Source organism: Chondrus crispus, genomic scaffold (assembly GCF_000350225.1).
Source record: "Chondrus crispus Stackhouse genomic scaffold, scaffold_308, whole genome shotgun sequence".
Classification (NCBI taxonomy): Eukaryota; Rhodophyta; class Florideophyceae; order Gigartinales; family Gigartinaceae; genus Chondrus; species Chondrus crispus.
Window position 1 is genome coordinate 11,010 of NW_005179193.1, and position 15,106 is coordinate 26,115.

The 15,106-nt window shown below is 55.9% G+C and overlaps 4 protein-coding genes; 2 read left to right on the top strand and 2 right to left on the bottom strand.

Annotated features, from left to right (window-relative positions):
- The first annotated feature begins 1,603 nt into the window (after positions 1-1,603).
- Positions 1,604-3,358, top strand: CHC_T00008779001 (phosphoglucomutase). The gene has a single exon (XM_005717231.1). The coding sequence runs from the start codon at positions 1,604-1,606 to the stop codon at positions 3,356-3,358; it is 1,755 nt and encodes a 584-aa protein (XP_005717288.1).
- A 1,577-nt stretch (positions 3,359-4,935) lies between these two features.
- Positions 4,936-5,952, top strand: CHC_T00005681001 (hypothetical protein). Its single transcript, XM_005717232.1, has one exon. The coding sequence runs from the start codon at positions 4,936-4,938 to the stop codon at positions 5,950-5,952; it is 1,017 nt and encodes a 338-aa protein (XP_005717289.1).
- A 350-nt stretch (positions 5,953-6,302) lies between these two features.
- On the bottom strand, positions 6,303-7,737 carry CHC_T00005682001 (hypothetical protein). XM_005717233.1 is given in 2 exon segments: positions 6,303-7,530; positions 7,531-7,737. The coding sequence occupies 1 exon segment, from the start codon at positions 7,735-7,737 to the stop codon at positions 7,531-7,533; it is 207 nt and encodes a 68-aa protein (XP_005717290.1). The 3' UTR covers positions 6,303-7,530.
- A 2,318-nt stretch (positions 7,738-10,055) lies between these two features.
- CHC_T00005683001 (hypothetical protein) lies at positions 10,056-13,682 on the bottom strand. The gene has a single exon (XM_005717234.1). The coding sequence runs from the start codon at positions 13,680-13,682 to the stop codon at positions 10,056-10,058; it is 3,627 nt and encodes a 1,208-aa protein (XP_005717291.1).
- Between the last annotated feature and the right edge of the window lie 1,424 nt (positions 13,683-15,106).

Sequence of the window (15,106 nt, forward strand, 5' to 3'; positions counted from 1 at the left end):
GGGCGAAGGGGGGGGGCGGGGGGCGGAGGGGGGGGCGTATACATAGGATGCGCGGGTGGGAGGGGGAGGGCGGCGCGGGAGGCTGGAGGTGGGGGTTGAAAAGGGTTGCGGCGGGATCTTAGCGGGTGCGGTGGTATGAGAGGCGCGGGGTAGCGGGCGCGGTGCCGCGCGTCGGCGGCAGCGAGGAGGCGGATGGGGGGAGGTGATGGGGGGAATATTCGAGGACTTGGGGGATGCGATTTGGGGCTGCGATTTGGGGCTGCGGTTTGGGGCTGCATATGTGGCGGGGCGCAGAGCGTGTGCGGCCACGTCCCGGCGATACGGTGGATACGCGTCCGCTTACCGGCGAGCTGTGCGAAAATTGGGCACGGCCGGGCCGGATGCAATTTATGCAATTGGATGCAGAAATTGTTTTTATAATCGGTCGCCGGCGGCACGGCGCATGGAGCATTATATACGCTGCATTGCTATATCAAGGTTAGGCAACGATTGGGCGGTTTGGCGGCGGCGGTGGGTGCTGTTGCGCATTTCTATTGGGCGGAATGGGGTGTGTCAATGAAATATCATAAAAATCCAGTCGACCAATCGTCGCCTCCTGCCGTCGAGGAGGACTCCATTCTGGTGCGTTGCGCGGCCAGGGCGGTGGCAATTTTCAGCTCCCGTCCACGCGTTCGTGACATCAGACCCCCTACAAGTACAGCACGTCCGACACGGACGGTAAAGTTACCTCTGGCAGCGTTGGTGTCAGAAGTGCTGTTTACAGCCCTTACATAAGGGTCTGATGTCACAAACGCGTGTACCGAACAGTATTGTTCAACCAATCAAGTATTTATTAACCCGAAAATGCAAGGGTACAGTACGGCGTTTTGCGTGGACCCCTTCTTTGGAGAGCATTCTTGAAACAATGAAGAAATAATGAAAGAAATGCTTCAACCTTGTTTGATTTTTCAGAATTAACGAAATACCACGTTTATCATGCGCCGCGCGCATCGAGGCACGGGTTGGTTGTCCCATTTGGATTAGAGAGTCGGACCGGAATCTCGCGCTTTCCTACGCCCTTAGATTCGCAAACACTGTACTGTAGCAAGTTTTTACGAAATATTCCCCTTTTTTTATATATTTTACATTTAGCCGCGCCAGGGCGAGCAGGCGTCTCTGAAACCACCAATCTGTGCGCGACGCCCAACCAACCAATCATGCCAACCAATCATGCCAACCAATCATGTTGCCGCGCCCCGTCGATCATATGTGCTGCCGTTAAACACCACTGGCCGCACGCCAAGTGGACGATTCAGCAGTACGAATCCCCTCCTCCTTGCGCATCTCTCTAACTTTACGTAGCGCCCGCACGTCTCCTCCTCCACCCCCCTGTGTTGCCCGCATTGTCATCCCGCTTCTTCTCCTTGCCTATCAATCCATCCTTGTCCTCCCGTCCTCTCTTCATTCCGTCCATATCCTCCGACTGTCCGCCCACCCATCCAACCGCAACCCCCCCCCCCCCCCCTATATCTTCCGACTGTCCCATCCCCCATACAACCGCAATCCCCCTCCCCCCCCCCACCCCTCCGTAACTCCCCGTCCTAACAACCAACCCCGCCCCACCATGACGGGTTCCTTCGCCATCAAGTCCATCCCCACCTCCCCGATCGACGGCCAGAAGACGGGCACGTCGGGCCTGCGCAAGAAGGTCTCCGTCTTCCAGCAGCCCAACTATCTGCACAACTGGGTCCAGTCTCTCTTCTCCTCGCTGGACGGTCTGCCCGGATCCACCATCGCCTTGGGCGGCGACGGCCGCTACTGGAACAAGGACGCCATCCGCATCATCTGCCGCCTGGCCGCCGCCAACGGCCTCGCCCGCGTCAAAGTCGGCCACAACGGCATCCTGTGCACCCCTGCCATCAGCTCCGTCATCCGCGCCCACGACCTGTACGGAGGCATCATCCTTACGGCCAGCCACAACCCCGGCGGGCCCACCAATGACTTCGGCATCAAGTACAACGTCGCCAACGGCGGCCCCGCCCCCGAGACCGTCACCTCGGCCATCTTTAAGAACACCGCCACCATCTCAGAGTATAACTACGCCGTCGTCCCGGACGCCGACCACGCCGCAGACCCCTTTGCCGCCGTCGACCTCTCCGTCAAGGGGGAGACCACCTTTTCCAATGTCGACGGCCCCTCGTTTGTCATTGAGGTCATCGATTCCGCGGACGACTACGTCACCCTTCTGCAGTCCATGTTCGACTTTGCAAAGCTTAAGGCCTTGTTCGCCCGCCCGGACTTTAGCTTTCTCTTCGACGCCATGAACGGCGTCACCGGTCCATATGGCCACCGCATCTTCGTCGACTTGCTCGGCGGGAAGCCGGAGTGCGTCATGCGTGGCGAGCCGTTGGAGGACTTTGGTGGCGCCCATCCGGACCCCAACTTGACCTACGCGGCAGAGCTCGTCGCCAAGTGCGACCCGAAGCAAAACCCACAAGCCCCGGATATGGGAGCCGCCTCCGATGGAGATGGCGACCGCAACATGGTTCTTGGCAAGGGCTTCTTCGTCACCCCGTCTGACTCTGTAGCTCTCATTGCCGCCAAGGCCAAAGAAGCCATTCCGTACTTCAAGAACGGCCTCAAGGGTGTCGCTCGTAGTATGCCCACGGCCGGTGCTCTCGACCGAGTTGCGGCGGAGCTCGGCATTGAGCTGCATGAAGTCCCGACAGGCTGGAAGTACTTTGGAAACTTGATGGATGCTGAGCGGGCACAGATTTGCGGAGAGGAATCCTTTGGTACTGGGTCCGATCACGTTCGTGAGAAGGACGGAATTTTCGCGGTACTATGCTGGCTTGCGATCGTCGCCCACGAAAGTGCCGGCAAGGATGCCTTGGTAAGCATTGAAGATATTGTCATTAACCATTGGAAGAAGTACGGTCGCAACTTCTTTTCGCGGTACGACTATGAGGAGGTGGAAACAAAGGGCGCAAATGCAATGATGGCCCACATCGATGAGTTGCAAGCAAACATGAATGCTGCACGTGGCTCTCCGGACGAGCCCATGGCCCTCGATCCCGACTTTTCCACAAAGGTAGCCCTGGCAGATAACTTTTCTTATGTCGATCCCATTGATGGTTCCGAGGCGACAGGGCAGGGACGTCGTTTCGTTTTCACAGATGGCAGCCGTGTCATTTTCCGTTTGTCCGGCACGGGTTCGTCTGGTGCAACCATCCGTTTGTACGCTGAAAGATATGAACCGGATGAGAACGGCCAACTGGTTAACGCCCAGGCGGCTTTGAAGCCTTTCATTGAGTTGGCGTTGAAGGTTTCTAAACTCGAAGCGTTCACGGGCCGTAGAGAACCGACTGTTATCACCTAAACATGAGGCCCTCTTGCAAACCATCATTGTCCGGCGAGGGCACGGGTAGAAGTGCGGACAGCAAGTGTCTTTTAATGCGAAGCTGAAACAGATTATCTCTGATAAATTCGGTTGTGTTCTTGGATCTACGAACTGCAGCTTCTGAAGTGCTTGGCGAGTTAACATTTTCAAACTAGCGCGTTTGATGCAATGGCCACCGCGTTTGCGGAGATAACACTCTTCCCATGAGTGGTGGCGTACGCGCACGCTTGAATTAAAGAATGCCTGGTACTCTCGGTTGAGCGTACAGAGCCTCAGACAATGTTGGGCTGCCGTAGTTCCTGTCTGATGATCTGCTCTTAGTTGCAGTGAGTACGCACCTGGCAGACTCCGACGGGCTCTCTTTCTCTCTCTCTCCCTCCCTCTCTGACTGAGCCATTCACGAAAGCTAACCCCGTGGGGACCTTCACAGATGTCATCCAGAATTCCCTTTTTGGGCATCCAAAGTCTGCGGTGAATGTCTGAATGAGAACAGGCGCGGTACTTGGAAAGTGTGACCTCGCTCTGATGCGACTTCGAACCTGACGAGTGTCCAAGTCACGACATGAAGTCTTCGTCTGAGTCCCGGTCAGCTTCATCTTCACTGTCATCGCCGGAATCCTGACCACCTCGCCGTTGACTTCGACGTCTACTTCCCACAGGAACCCGAGAATTGCCAGATAGATTTCGCGTTCTCGATCGCGTCGTAACGCTTCTCGTTGGAGTAATCGCACCTTTCTCTTCCGCTTCAAGCTCTTCTTGAAGCTCGGCCTCTCCTATTTCTGTCTCAATTATCTCGTTGAGCGTAGATTTGTTTGTTCTCTTCTCCTTGGCGTTTGAATCACCACGCTTGACTTTGAGGCGACGTGTCTTCGTCGCTGAGGAACTATTCTTGAAAACGCCTCTGATGGGACGGGCTAGGAGCTCCTCTGACTGTCTTATCGAAGCACTGCCATCAGATGGAAGAGGTGCAGCCATCTCCGGTTGGTATCTGGGCATGTTCGATGGAATAGACATGCTTGAAAACGAACTAAACCCGCCCCCCTTGCATGGGTAGGGCGGAAATGTAGTGTGCTTATCGCTCATTTTGACTTCATCTCCGTCGAAGCACCGCTGCGAGACGTTGCTTCGCGAGGCCCGGCGGCGAAATTTGGCTCATTATTACCCTAGGGCTCAAATAGCAAGAAACGGAGCTGTGCTGGGAGGGGGTGGAGAAAAGTTGGCGCTGCCAATTAACATATTTTGTTGAGATGGCAATTTCTGGGAATGTCACGTGGTTGATCCTGGCCATGTCGTGATCCTGGCCATGTCGTGATTCTGGCTACTGTACAGTACTTGTTTGGGGAACACTGTTCTGATAATTTCTGGTCCACATTAAAGATACAAAAAAAACAGCCGGTTTACCAAGCAATCGTCGTTTTACTTCAGGTCACCATTTCAATTTCCCCGAAACCTATTAGCAATACGTCAATATCCGTTCTGCCGTGAACGCGTAGACTAGAGAGGGAAGAAATGACATAGAGTTCAAAGGCGAAGATTCTTGGAGACAAACCGTTGCTATGTACTTCGCATTTGCTGCGACAGTGGCGATACCGTTCAGAGGACAACCATGTAGGGGCATAGCAAAGCAGTCGGGCCTTCACCTTTCTAAAGTCCAATTACCAGCACGTTCGACGCTCCCACGGCGTTATCAATCAGCAAGTTCTCCACGACGCGCTTCTGAATGCAAGGCTACGCTCAGTTTTCATCTCAAGATTGCGGCGGGTGTCACACTCGTTTATCAAACAGTATTCTACATTTGCTCTGTCTACTTCAAAACGGAACGGCTCGTCGATTTGGCAGGCACGAGCAACATTGCAGTGCTCGCATTGCTCTCGCTACGCGTCAGTAGGTCGCTTTCTGCAAGACACCTTCTTGTTTCGCTTGGTATCACCGTATGGGCGCTGCGTCTGGGTACATTTTTGGTCGGGAGGATAGCCAAGTGGAGGCATGATCGTCGTTTCCATCAAATGGCACTGGAACCGGTGCGCATGGTGCAGCTCTGGTCTTTCCAAGGAATCTGGGTGTGGATGACGGCGCTCCCAGCCTTGGCGCTCAGCACCGCACGTACAACACCGTTGGCGTGGTCTGACCCGCTAGCCGTCGCTTTATTCTTGCTTGGCCTGACGCTCGAGGCCGTTGCTGACGCACAGAAAGAAGGGGCGCGCAATGAGAAAGGATGGCCGGAACGTGGCCTTTGGCGTCTCTCTCGTCATCCAAACTACTTTGGCGAAATCATGATCTGGACAGCACTCTATGTAGGAGCAGCCCCTGCTCTACTGGGTGCTGGCCACATTGCGATCCTTTCGCCCGTTGTAGTCACGTGCCTGATCATGTTCTTGAGCGGGGTTCCTATCCTGGAGAATAGTGCCAACAGCAAATTTGAGACTGACCCCGAGTACCGAGACTACAAGGCGAGGACGAGTGTACTGATCCCGTTTCCTCCTAGATTGTATGAGAGACTCCCATTAAGTCTCAAGAGGACTCTTTTTCTTGACTTCCCGATGTACAATTCCACACTGAAAAAAGAGGGGTAGGGCTCAACGTTGATGTCAGTGAAGGGAAGACTATAATGACGCCATGGTGAGAAGAATATTCCTTGTGCTTGTGGGTTCCAAATTTAGCAATGGTTCGGTTGCAGTTTTTTCAATATCACAAGCGGTGGGCTCTTCGTGACACCTAACATAGGGTTAAGTTTCTTCCAAGGGATGTCGGGCAAATGAAGCGGTTGTCCGGTCAGGACGGAGAAGATATTCGACAGGGAAAGAGACGCAGGGCATGCTACTCATTTTCGCGATTGTCGATGTTGAGAGTAACGTCAACGCATGGCAACACATTTGCTTTCCCAACAGCCGCACACGCGCTAGTGAGTGACATTCCTTCGGTCACTATTAAATGTCATCAGCATCTGATTTATTGAAGAGGTATTAGTTGTCAAGAAAAGTGCGCTTTCCTGAACAAGCTGAGTGAACGGGATTGTTTTAGAAGCAACCATTCACGCGATGCATTGCCCACCCAAGCTCCGGTGTGGTGCCATTTGGTCCAAAAAAGAAAACATAATGTCGTTGGTGAGCATCTTCGCTCAACGCAACCTTCCATTCTGTTTGAAGGACTTGTTGTCGATTCTTGTCCGGAGCAATGCAACGACATGAGTCGGTGTTCCGGTGAGTTGAGAAGTTGTAGTCAACAATGCTGTTCGGGGCTGTTGTTGAATTATTGAATTTGAGACATGTTCGACTGTCGACATCACTTACCGCCGTTGGCGGTGGCTTCTTCTCCCGCGGCCTCCCTCTGCTTTCTTCGGAACAGTCATGGAAGGCCTGTTCAGCCTCAAACCCCTCGCTCTGCCATCTAAAATGGCATGCTTCATAAGACTGCAGTACAAAAATATCGCATAAGCCGCATCATCATTCCCCGGAATAGGATACGTCAGCATCCTCGGGTCACAGTCAGAGTCGGAAATGCCAATCGTGGGAATGCCGCACAATCTGGCCTCCTTGAGCGCCGGCATATGTCTATTCGTATCGATGACAAAAACGCAATCCGGGATGCGATAATTAAAGCGCTCCGCTTGATTGCTCTTGATCGGGTTGGTAAGCGTCCCGCCAATCCACCTCGCACCATCAATAGTAAAAGCGCCCGCCTTCTTCGCTTGCTTCTCGACGATCCTCGCCTTCTGCGGATCGCGCGGGCCGAGCCACAGAAATGTGCAGTCGTGCTCGGCCATCTTCGAGACCCCCTGCAGGGCGGCGGACAGCAGCGGCACGGTCTTGTCCAGGTCGATTACGTGCATGCCGTTGCGGTGTCCGAGCAGGTACGGCGCCATGGCCGGGTTCCACAGCTTCGTGCGGTGCCCCATATGCACGCGCGCGTCCATCAGGTCGCGCACCCGCAGGTCCGGGAGAGACGGCTGCAACGAAGCCGCCGGGGACGAGACCCGCGAAGAGGTGATCGTGGATGACAGAGACGCCATGCTCGGGCGCAGAGTGTGCAAACGCCGGAGAGAGGCGAAACCGCGCAGGGCCATGGTGAGGCCGGAGGACGAAACCGTGCACGCCGGGACGATGATCTGTAGGTGGAGATAGAAGGCTGTTGCACGGCTTCTCGCTTCGACGTCAGGTTGTCGTGTTCGTTACCCGGCGCGGGGAGAGGAGGAACGCGGGCGCACCGAGGTTGGGTAGACGGTCGATGAGAGGAGGACGAATTCCGACGAGGGAAGAGTTGTGTCTATCTACTGGCAGAGATAAGATCCCGGTCCATAGGCGTCCGATGAGATAAATCGAATTAGAGTACCCTTCCCCGAAAGTATATTGTGGTAACATCTTTCATAAATTAATTTAAAAAACTACTTCCCCTGCCCCAAATGACTTCAAACTGGTGCTTATCGATGCTATGTGTTTGCTGATCAACTGGGAGGAGATACAGAATCTCAAGCCGTACTGGGTCAGAGAAACCCCGAATTTCCTTTTATTGGTGCGGCAGTACACAGATTCTTAGAAAAAGGTCTATTTGGTAATTTCACTGGCACCAGAGAGACCGAATAACGCGGACGCAGCAACCTTGATGGAGAATGGTGAGGAGTTGACGCACTTTGGGGAGGGGCCTTCGTGCGCCTTTGGAACCGCAGGTGCTGCAGCTTCGCTTGTTCCTTGTTTTCGGCTGTTCAAAACGTGATATCCCTGTTTCGGGTTCTCCAGGTACGAACAGCGTCCGGGGAGGGCCTGTTGTCCTTCGTCTGAAAACCGCGTCGACCATCATTGGCAATGCGAGCCATTATAGCTCGCAATGTATAATTGTTAATTGCGAATCCCCGGGAGGCAGTATATTTAATGCGCTGCTTAATGATTTTGTCCTCGTCCGCTTTGATGACACGGGGGGCTCCGGGACGGTTGTTGGCTGGGTCAAGAAGGCGGGACAGTTTGTCGTCGTCCTTGGTCTTGAGACATTTTTGTAATCGGTCTGCTGTCCCACGACTGATGGCTGTGAGGCGAACCACATCCGCAACCTTTTTTCCCATCTCCAATAAATTTACCGCTGTCTGCCGTTTGTCTTTGGCCCTTGCGTCCCGTCTGTCCCTTTGATTGGCGCGCGCTGCCTGACGACGCATTCCAATCGACATCGGAGGGGGCGTGAATTGTGCGTAACTGGAGGCCAGTCTCGGGAGCAGGACGAGAAGGTGTTTGATCGTGGATCAATTACTACTGTTTGGCCTTTAACGGTGCTGTGTGCCCGCCATTTTTTTGGCGGGACGGGGAGAGGCGCGGAGGTAACATTGCGGGAAACTGTAGACGGGGTGAACGCTTCAGGCCCCGGAGCGTTTCCCTGGAGTCCAGGGATGAACGACTGTACCCATTGTCCGCACTGGGAGCAACGAGAACTGAATCACCAAATTAGCCTTTTTTACCAAATAATGCTTTTAGGGAAGGGTACTTCGACGGCAACAAGGAAAAACGTTTAAAAGCGAGTTACAAGGAGTGAGATCAGTTTCCCACGTGGTATCTCCAGCCTCCCCTGACAGACTGTCCACCTCCAGCGATGGCAGTGGAGCACTACATATGCGCTTCCCCAACGCACGCACCTTAGCGCACGTGAAGAGTCAACATTCCACGCGATGGCCGGGGTAATCTTCGATGAGGACTACACGCAAGACGACTACCAGGGGCAAATCCAGCATGACTTTAGCCTGCGCGCGTCGACCTACGACCAGGGTCCGAACGGGGCGATGCACGTCGACCTGATACAGACGCTTCTATCGTTCTACCCGGTGCAATACCCCGTGCTGGACATCGCGTGCGGGACGGGGCTACTCGCGGCGGCGCTGGGGCGGTCGGGCGAGGGCGTGACGGGGGTGGACCTGACGGCGGAGATGCTCTCGCAGGCGCGGGCGTCGTCGCCGAAGGGGACGTTCGTGCAGGGGCGGGCGGAGGCGCTTCCGTTCGCGGACGGGACGTTCGGGTCGGCGTACATCTGCGCGGCGCTGGTGTACCTGACGGACGCGGACGCGGCGCTGCGCGAGGCGCACCGCGTGCTGCGCGTCGGCGGGCACGTGGCGTACCAGGCGGTGACGCTCGACTCGTACGTGGTGGGGGTGGCGCTGCAGCAGGCGCTGCGCGACGTGCTCGGGACGGAGCGGGCCGACAGGACGTGGCGTCTGCCGCACGGGCTCACGGATACGGAGGAGGCCAACGTGAGGCTGCTGCAGAGGGCGGGGTTCGAGGAGGTGCAGGTGGAGAAAGTGACGGTTTGGAGCGACTTGGAGGTCGGCGAGATCGAGGAGAGGTGGGAGCGGCTGGGGAGGAACGCGCTGCTGCGGCCGGTTATGAGGGTCAAGGGGGAGGAGCGGGATCGGCTGAGGGAGAGGTTTGTGCAGCTGCTCGAGACGCGGCGGAAGGAGGACGGCACGGTGCAGGAGATGGTGACGAGCTGGTATGTGAAGGGGGTGAAGCGCGGGTCGGGGTGAGGCGGGGACGCGGGGGCGCGGAGACGCGGGGGCGCGGGGGGGGTGGGGTGGGGGACGCTGGGACGGGGGTGGAGCAATCGCGCAGAGGTCGGAGATGACGATGCAGAAGGCGCAGGCGAGACGTTTGCAGCTTGTACAGATTGGCCCAATCAGCTCCCCATGGAAAAACAACGTACACATCTACTGTACTCCATTCCTTCCAACAAAATACAACTCGCCAACATTTACACCGCATCGAAATGCTTCCAGTGATGCCTCATATAAGTTGAATGGTCTCGCATAATTGTTGAATAGAGTTGACAACCCAAATACTGAATTGTCAAGTTCCTCCAGTGCGATTTCTACTTCTCTGCTTTTAGCATGGCGACGCACCAGCTCCTCCCTCACTCGCAATTGCACTTTTGCCACGTCTAGGAAATCAGATATCTCGGCGAGTAGAGCCCCGGCTCGACTGTCTCCTTTCACTACAGCCGTCTTCGCATTATGCATCGCACAAGACAAAAAGTTGACACGATCTATAAGGCTCGTATCGTCTCCGGCTTCGGATAGATTAAGCAGTACCCCTGCGGCTTCAAAGTACCTCCCGTGCTGAGCGCAATATCGCCACAATATGTCCAATCTCTTCGTTTCCTCCAAATACTTTTCCAGGCTTATTCCTGATGAATTAAGAATGACTTCTTCTCCAGCCTTCGACCCGAGCAAGAACTCATATAGTTTTCGAAGGAAAGTCTCGGATTCAGCATTGAGTGCCACTTGCATTGCGGATTCTCGAAGCCGTTCATAATCTACGAGGCAATTCTCTTCGTTAATCCCCTCTGCGGTGTTTCCAATGTTCACAAACGGACCGATAGCTCGAAGAATAGCGTGATATGCCACATCAGCGCGCTCGTGTTTGCCACGGGATTCTTCCAATTTGCCGACGGTGAGTGCAACATCGATCATAGACGGCACCGCCTGAGCTGCTTCAAACTCCTGGCACACAGCGTCAACATCAAAAATGCGATCTGGAACACTCTTTAGAACCTTGGCTGCCGTTGCTGCATAATTTTGAGCTGCAATTAGAGCAGAAGCAGCCCTATCTGTATCCCCTGACCAGCCACCACTTGCAATCTCCTCGCTCGCTCTTCGTTCTTCTTGAATCCCTGAAACTAGTTGAGCTGCCTCGCGTAGTAGTGCAAGGCCACGGTGCAGCTCAACATCTGAGGCCTGGAAATATCCAGGGCACCGTTCCCGTAAGACTCCGCCCACCCTGCTTAGAGCCTCCATCCCGTCGCTGTAGCCACCAAAAATGGCTTCTACCAGTGCTGCAGAAAGAGCCATGCCCTCATCGCCGGCGACAAACTCGCAGAAACGTATGTTTGCTAGCAAGGCCCGATTTTCCTTTGAAAGGGAAACCGCAAGTCGGTGTAGCTGGTGGTCCTCCAGTATCAGCAGGAACGCCAGTGCCTCTACAACCCGTCCTGCCAACTTTTTTAGTGCTGCAATGGAGGATGATCTGCGTCGCAGAGACTCCATGTTTTCCCGCGTCGTATACCTTCCACGAGAATCGACGTTCATTCGGTCTTGATCGTGCTGCCTTGGCATGTCGTTTGGTCGCAATAGTGACAACCTGTTCCTAGCACCGGAGTGATCGCGCCTTTCTATCCTGTTGCTCTCAAAGCTTCCACTATCTCTAAACATTGCATCGGCTGGATAACTGTCCAAAAAGGAAACAATGTGCAGTAGCTGATCTCGTACTCTGACAAGAACCTCTCGAGGTGCCACAAGCGCTTGGAAGCCGTCGGGGTTTCGCTCCGATGTGAGATATTCATTCCAGATTGGGTATACTATCTTTGCAATGTAAAGACTCACACCGTCATGGGCGCCAGACAGTCGTGATTGAGGGGTAACCTGCAGTGACGGCCGCCCAATGTCAAAATAAGAGTCAGCAACATTCCCACCCCTGTGTTTGCCTTCGGAGTAGGTGTAAGGAGAATCTGCTTCTGATCTTCTTCCACTCGATCCTCCACTGCGCCCGTCACCCTTGTCTCCAGAGCCACCCTCGCCATATGTATATAAAACAGAAGCGGCCGCTCGTTGAAGCGTCGGCGAGGTGACAGCAATCTCTAGGCACATTGCAAACGCCTCAGCGGTTCCGTGTCTCTCGAAAAAGGACGCTATATCTGAGGCAGCCCCACCTCCCGCTTCCAAAATTTCCGTCAACCGAACCACTGGTGGGATTCGTTCATACACATACAACGCAGTCGCCGACAAAACCAAAAACGACCCCGGTGGGTCAAAAGGAACTGGGTCCATCGACAAATTCCTATCCGCCGGATCCCCTGCGCTCGCGTCAGCAATTGCAAACGTACGGTTTTCAGGAGCTTGCGCGTCCCCTCCGCCGCCGTCCATTTCTGGACGAGACCCGAAGGGCGTCGACATCCTTTCCCCGCCACCTCCAGACTGCGCCCCACTAACCTCATCCAGCAACACTTCCATGACCACCTCTTTGCTCCTCACAGTGCCAGGGCGGGACCCGCGCGGCTCGGAAAGCGCCGTAGCCAACTGCGAGTCAGGATGCACGACGATGAGCCTGTCCACGTTGGCAGGGCGCAGGTCGGCGAAGACGGCGGCGCCTCGCTCGCACCAGGCGTTGTGCACGCACGGGCGCGTTGATCGGCTAATGGTACGATCCGGGCTCGGCCTGCAGCCGACGCAGGTGAGGGTCCTTGGCCTCGTGGCGGCAAAATCATTGCGCATTCTCGAGGCCGATTGGGCCGATGATGAGGCGGAAGCCGCGGCCGAAAAGTAGATGCGCTCGCCGAACGACGTGACGACGATGACGTGGACCGAGACCAGGCACGAGGCGGGCACGACGTGCAGGGAGACGTACTCCCGCTCGCCCGCCGGGGCAGAGAAGGAAACGAGGTTGCGCGACTCGTGCGCCACGTTGACGGTGCAGACATGGATGGTGGAGGTGGGATTTTGAATGTTGTATACAGTTAGCGAACCGGATTGACTAAGCGTGTACAAGGCGGCGCGGCTGGCATCGGCGACAATGTCGACCAGCTCGTCGCGCTTGGCGAAAATGGTCTTGAGGTAGGACGGAAAGTAGTCGACCAGCGAGGATTTGGAGTGGACGACCTTACGGGCGCGCTTGACAGGGCGACCAGACAAGAGATCGAAGAAGCCCGAGCGAGGGTTTGACTGGTAGACGAATTCGTGCAAGGAGCCATCGGCGCCGGCCATGAAAATGCGGCCGTCCGGGGTGGACACGATCTTGAGCATGAGGATATTATCCGTGGCGATAGAAATATGCGTCGGGACCAAGTTGATCTCACCGGCGGGAGAAAACTCGACGCCGAGCAGGGTGACGTCAGCGGAGGTAGCGACGGCGACGAGCCACTTGACGGAGTCGACAAAGACGCCGGGCCTGGGCGAGACGACGGCAACCGAGACGATGACCTGGTGGATGCCCTCGTACACGTAGAGGTCGGAGGGGCGGCTGGGCGCGGCAGGGTCTGCGAGATCGTAGGACCAGAGGAAGAGGTTGGAGTCGACGGTGAGCCAGGCGCACTGGAGCTGCGGGAAGAGGCCCATGTAGCTGCGGTACTGGTAGTGGAGCATCTGGGCGGCGAAGGTGGGCGGCAGCGGGTGGACCGAGCGGCGGCGCAGGGCGGTGTCGACGACGACTTGATCCGGGCGGCCCTGCGGGCACGGCTGGGCGTACACGTAGTCCGAGGCCTTCTCCCAGCCCGTCGCGGAGCCCGAGTAGGCGCGCATCGCGGCGTCGACCGTCGTCGCGGGCTCGACGTACTGCTCGAGCATGATGGTTGCGGGGCGGAGGGCCGCGTGGAGAGTTAGTGCGGAAGGAATGGGATTAGGCGAGGCAAGCGGAAGAGGGCATGCTCCGCCCTGGGGAGGCGGTGAGCGACGGGTAGGTGGGGCGCGGCGGCGGGGTGGTGGTGGGGTGGTGGCGATGGCGGGTTGACGATGGAAGTGTAGGCACTTCAGGGCCACGAAAAGGGTTGGGCAACGTCTAATTTTTGGAAGTGGCGGTATTGGCGGTTCTAATAACGGCGAAAAGAGGAAATAATTAGCGAAATATTGTTATTCGGATAGCTACACGCGGTTGGCAGATGGCCCTGGGATCAAAGCGCGGAGCTGCAGTAACGCTTCGGGTCGTGCTCAGTACGAACTCCGGAGACGCGCCGAGTGCACGGCCGCAGCAGCGGGGGGCGGGCAGTTCCGCGGGTCGGCACGGCTGGCTAGCGGGTTGACGAGCGGGTTGGCGAGCGGGTTGGCGAGCGGGTTGGCGAGCGGGTTGGCTAGTGTCTATCCGACCGGGACTTTTCCTCCTATGAGGACAGCTCTTTTTTTTTTTTCAAAAATATATAACTTATAAAAATTGAACATTCAAAAAGCTACGTTGAGCACTATTTCCTTAACGTGCTTGTTTTCGGCAATAGCATCTTGCAGAACACCGGGATAGCAGCTTTGAATGCGCAGAAAGCTTACGAATATAATGCAGATTGAGTACCAAGTTGCCTTTTTGACCTGGCGTTTTTAGTTTCGAAGTTATTTTACATGCGGTTTTAGGGTGGTTTAAGGAAGCTTCTTTTCCAGACATATCTAAAACGACCACCGAGAACATGCAATTCTCACAAAGTTCTTTCTGGTGCCAAGTCAGAAGTCAAGTACGGTGGCGGGGATATCCTTTTCTTCCTTGTCGGGGAAGCGGAAGTCAAGAATAAAATAGGTCGAATACTGTCCTCAGATGAGGACAATGGTCCAATAGACACTAGCGGGTTGGCTAGCGGGTTGGCTAGCGGATTGGCTAGCGGGTTGGCTAGCGAGTCGTGGGCACGGCGGCGGACGCGGTCTGGCAGTGTGTTCGTCCATTGGCGGGTGTAGCGGGAGACCGGACGGCCTGCGGGGCAAGGACACTGCGGTGACGCGAGCAGGGGCCACCTTCCGCGCGCACACGTGTAAACCAGCAGCCAGTCGACCGCGCCTGTACACGTGTACCGCGCCGCACAGCACACGTGTACAGCGAGTAGACACGTGTACAAAAGGCGCAGCGTCGGCGTACATTACGTCGCACGAACAGGACGCGCCAATTTTTTTACAGAGGCGCGGTCGCCTTTACAGTCGCGCGGGGGGCACCGCTCGCGCAACCGGGCACCCGCGCGCGCTCAGCCACCGCATGTGCGCGCGCGCGCCCGGCTGCGCGTCTCGGCTTGCCGCGCGTC

Coding starts and splice junctions, on each gene's coding strand:
- CHC_T00008779001 (XM_005717231.1), top strand. CDS start 1,604: ATGACGGGTTCCTTCGCCATCAAGTCCATCCCCACCTCCCCGATCGAC.
- CHC_T00005681001 (XM_005717232.1), top strand. CDS start 4,936: ATGTACTTCGCATTTGCTGCGACAGTGGCGATACCGTTCAGAGGACAA.
- CHC_T00005682001 (XM_005717233.1), bottom strand. CDS start 7,737: ATGTTACCACAATATACTTTCGGGGAAGGGTACTCTAATTCGATTTAT.
- CHC_T00005683001 (XM_005717234.1), bottom strand. CDS start 13,682: ATGCTCGAGCAGTACGTCGAGCCCGCGACGACGGTCGACGCCGCGATG.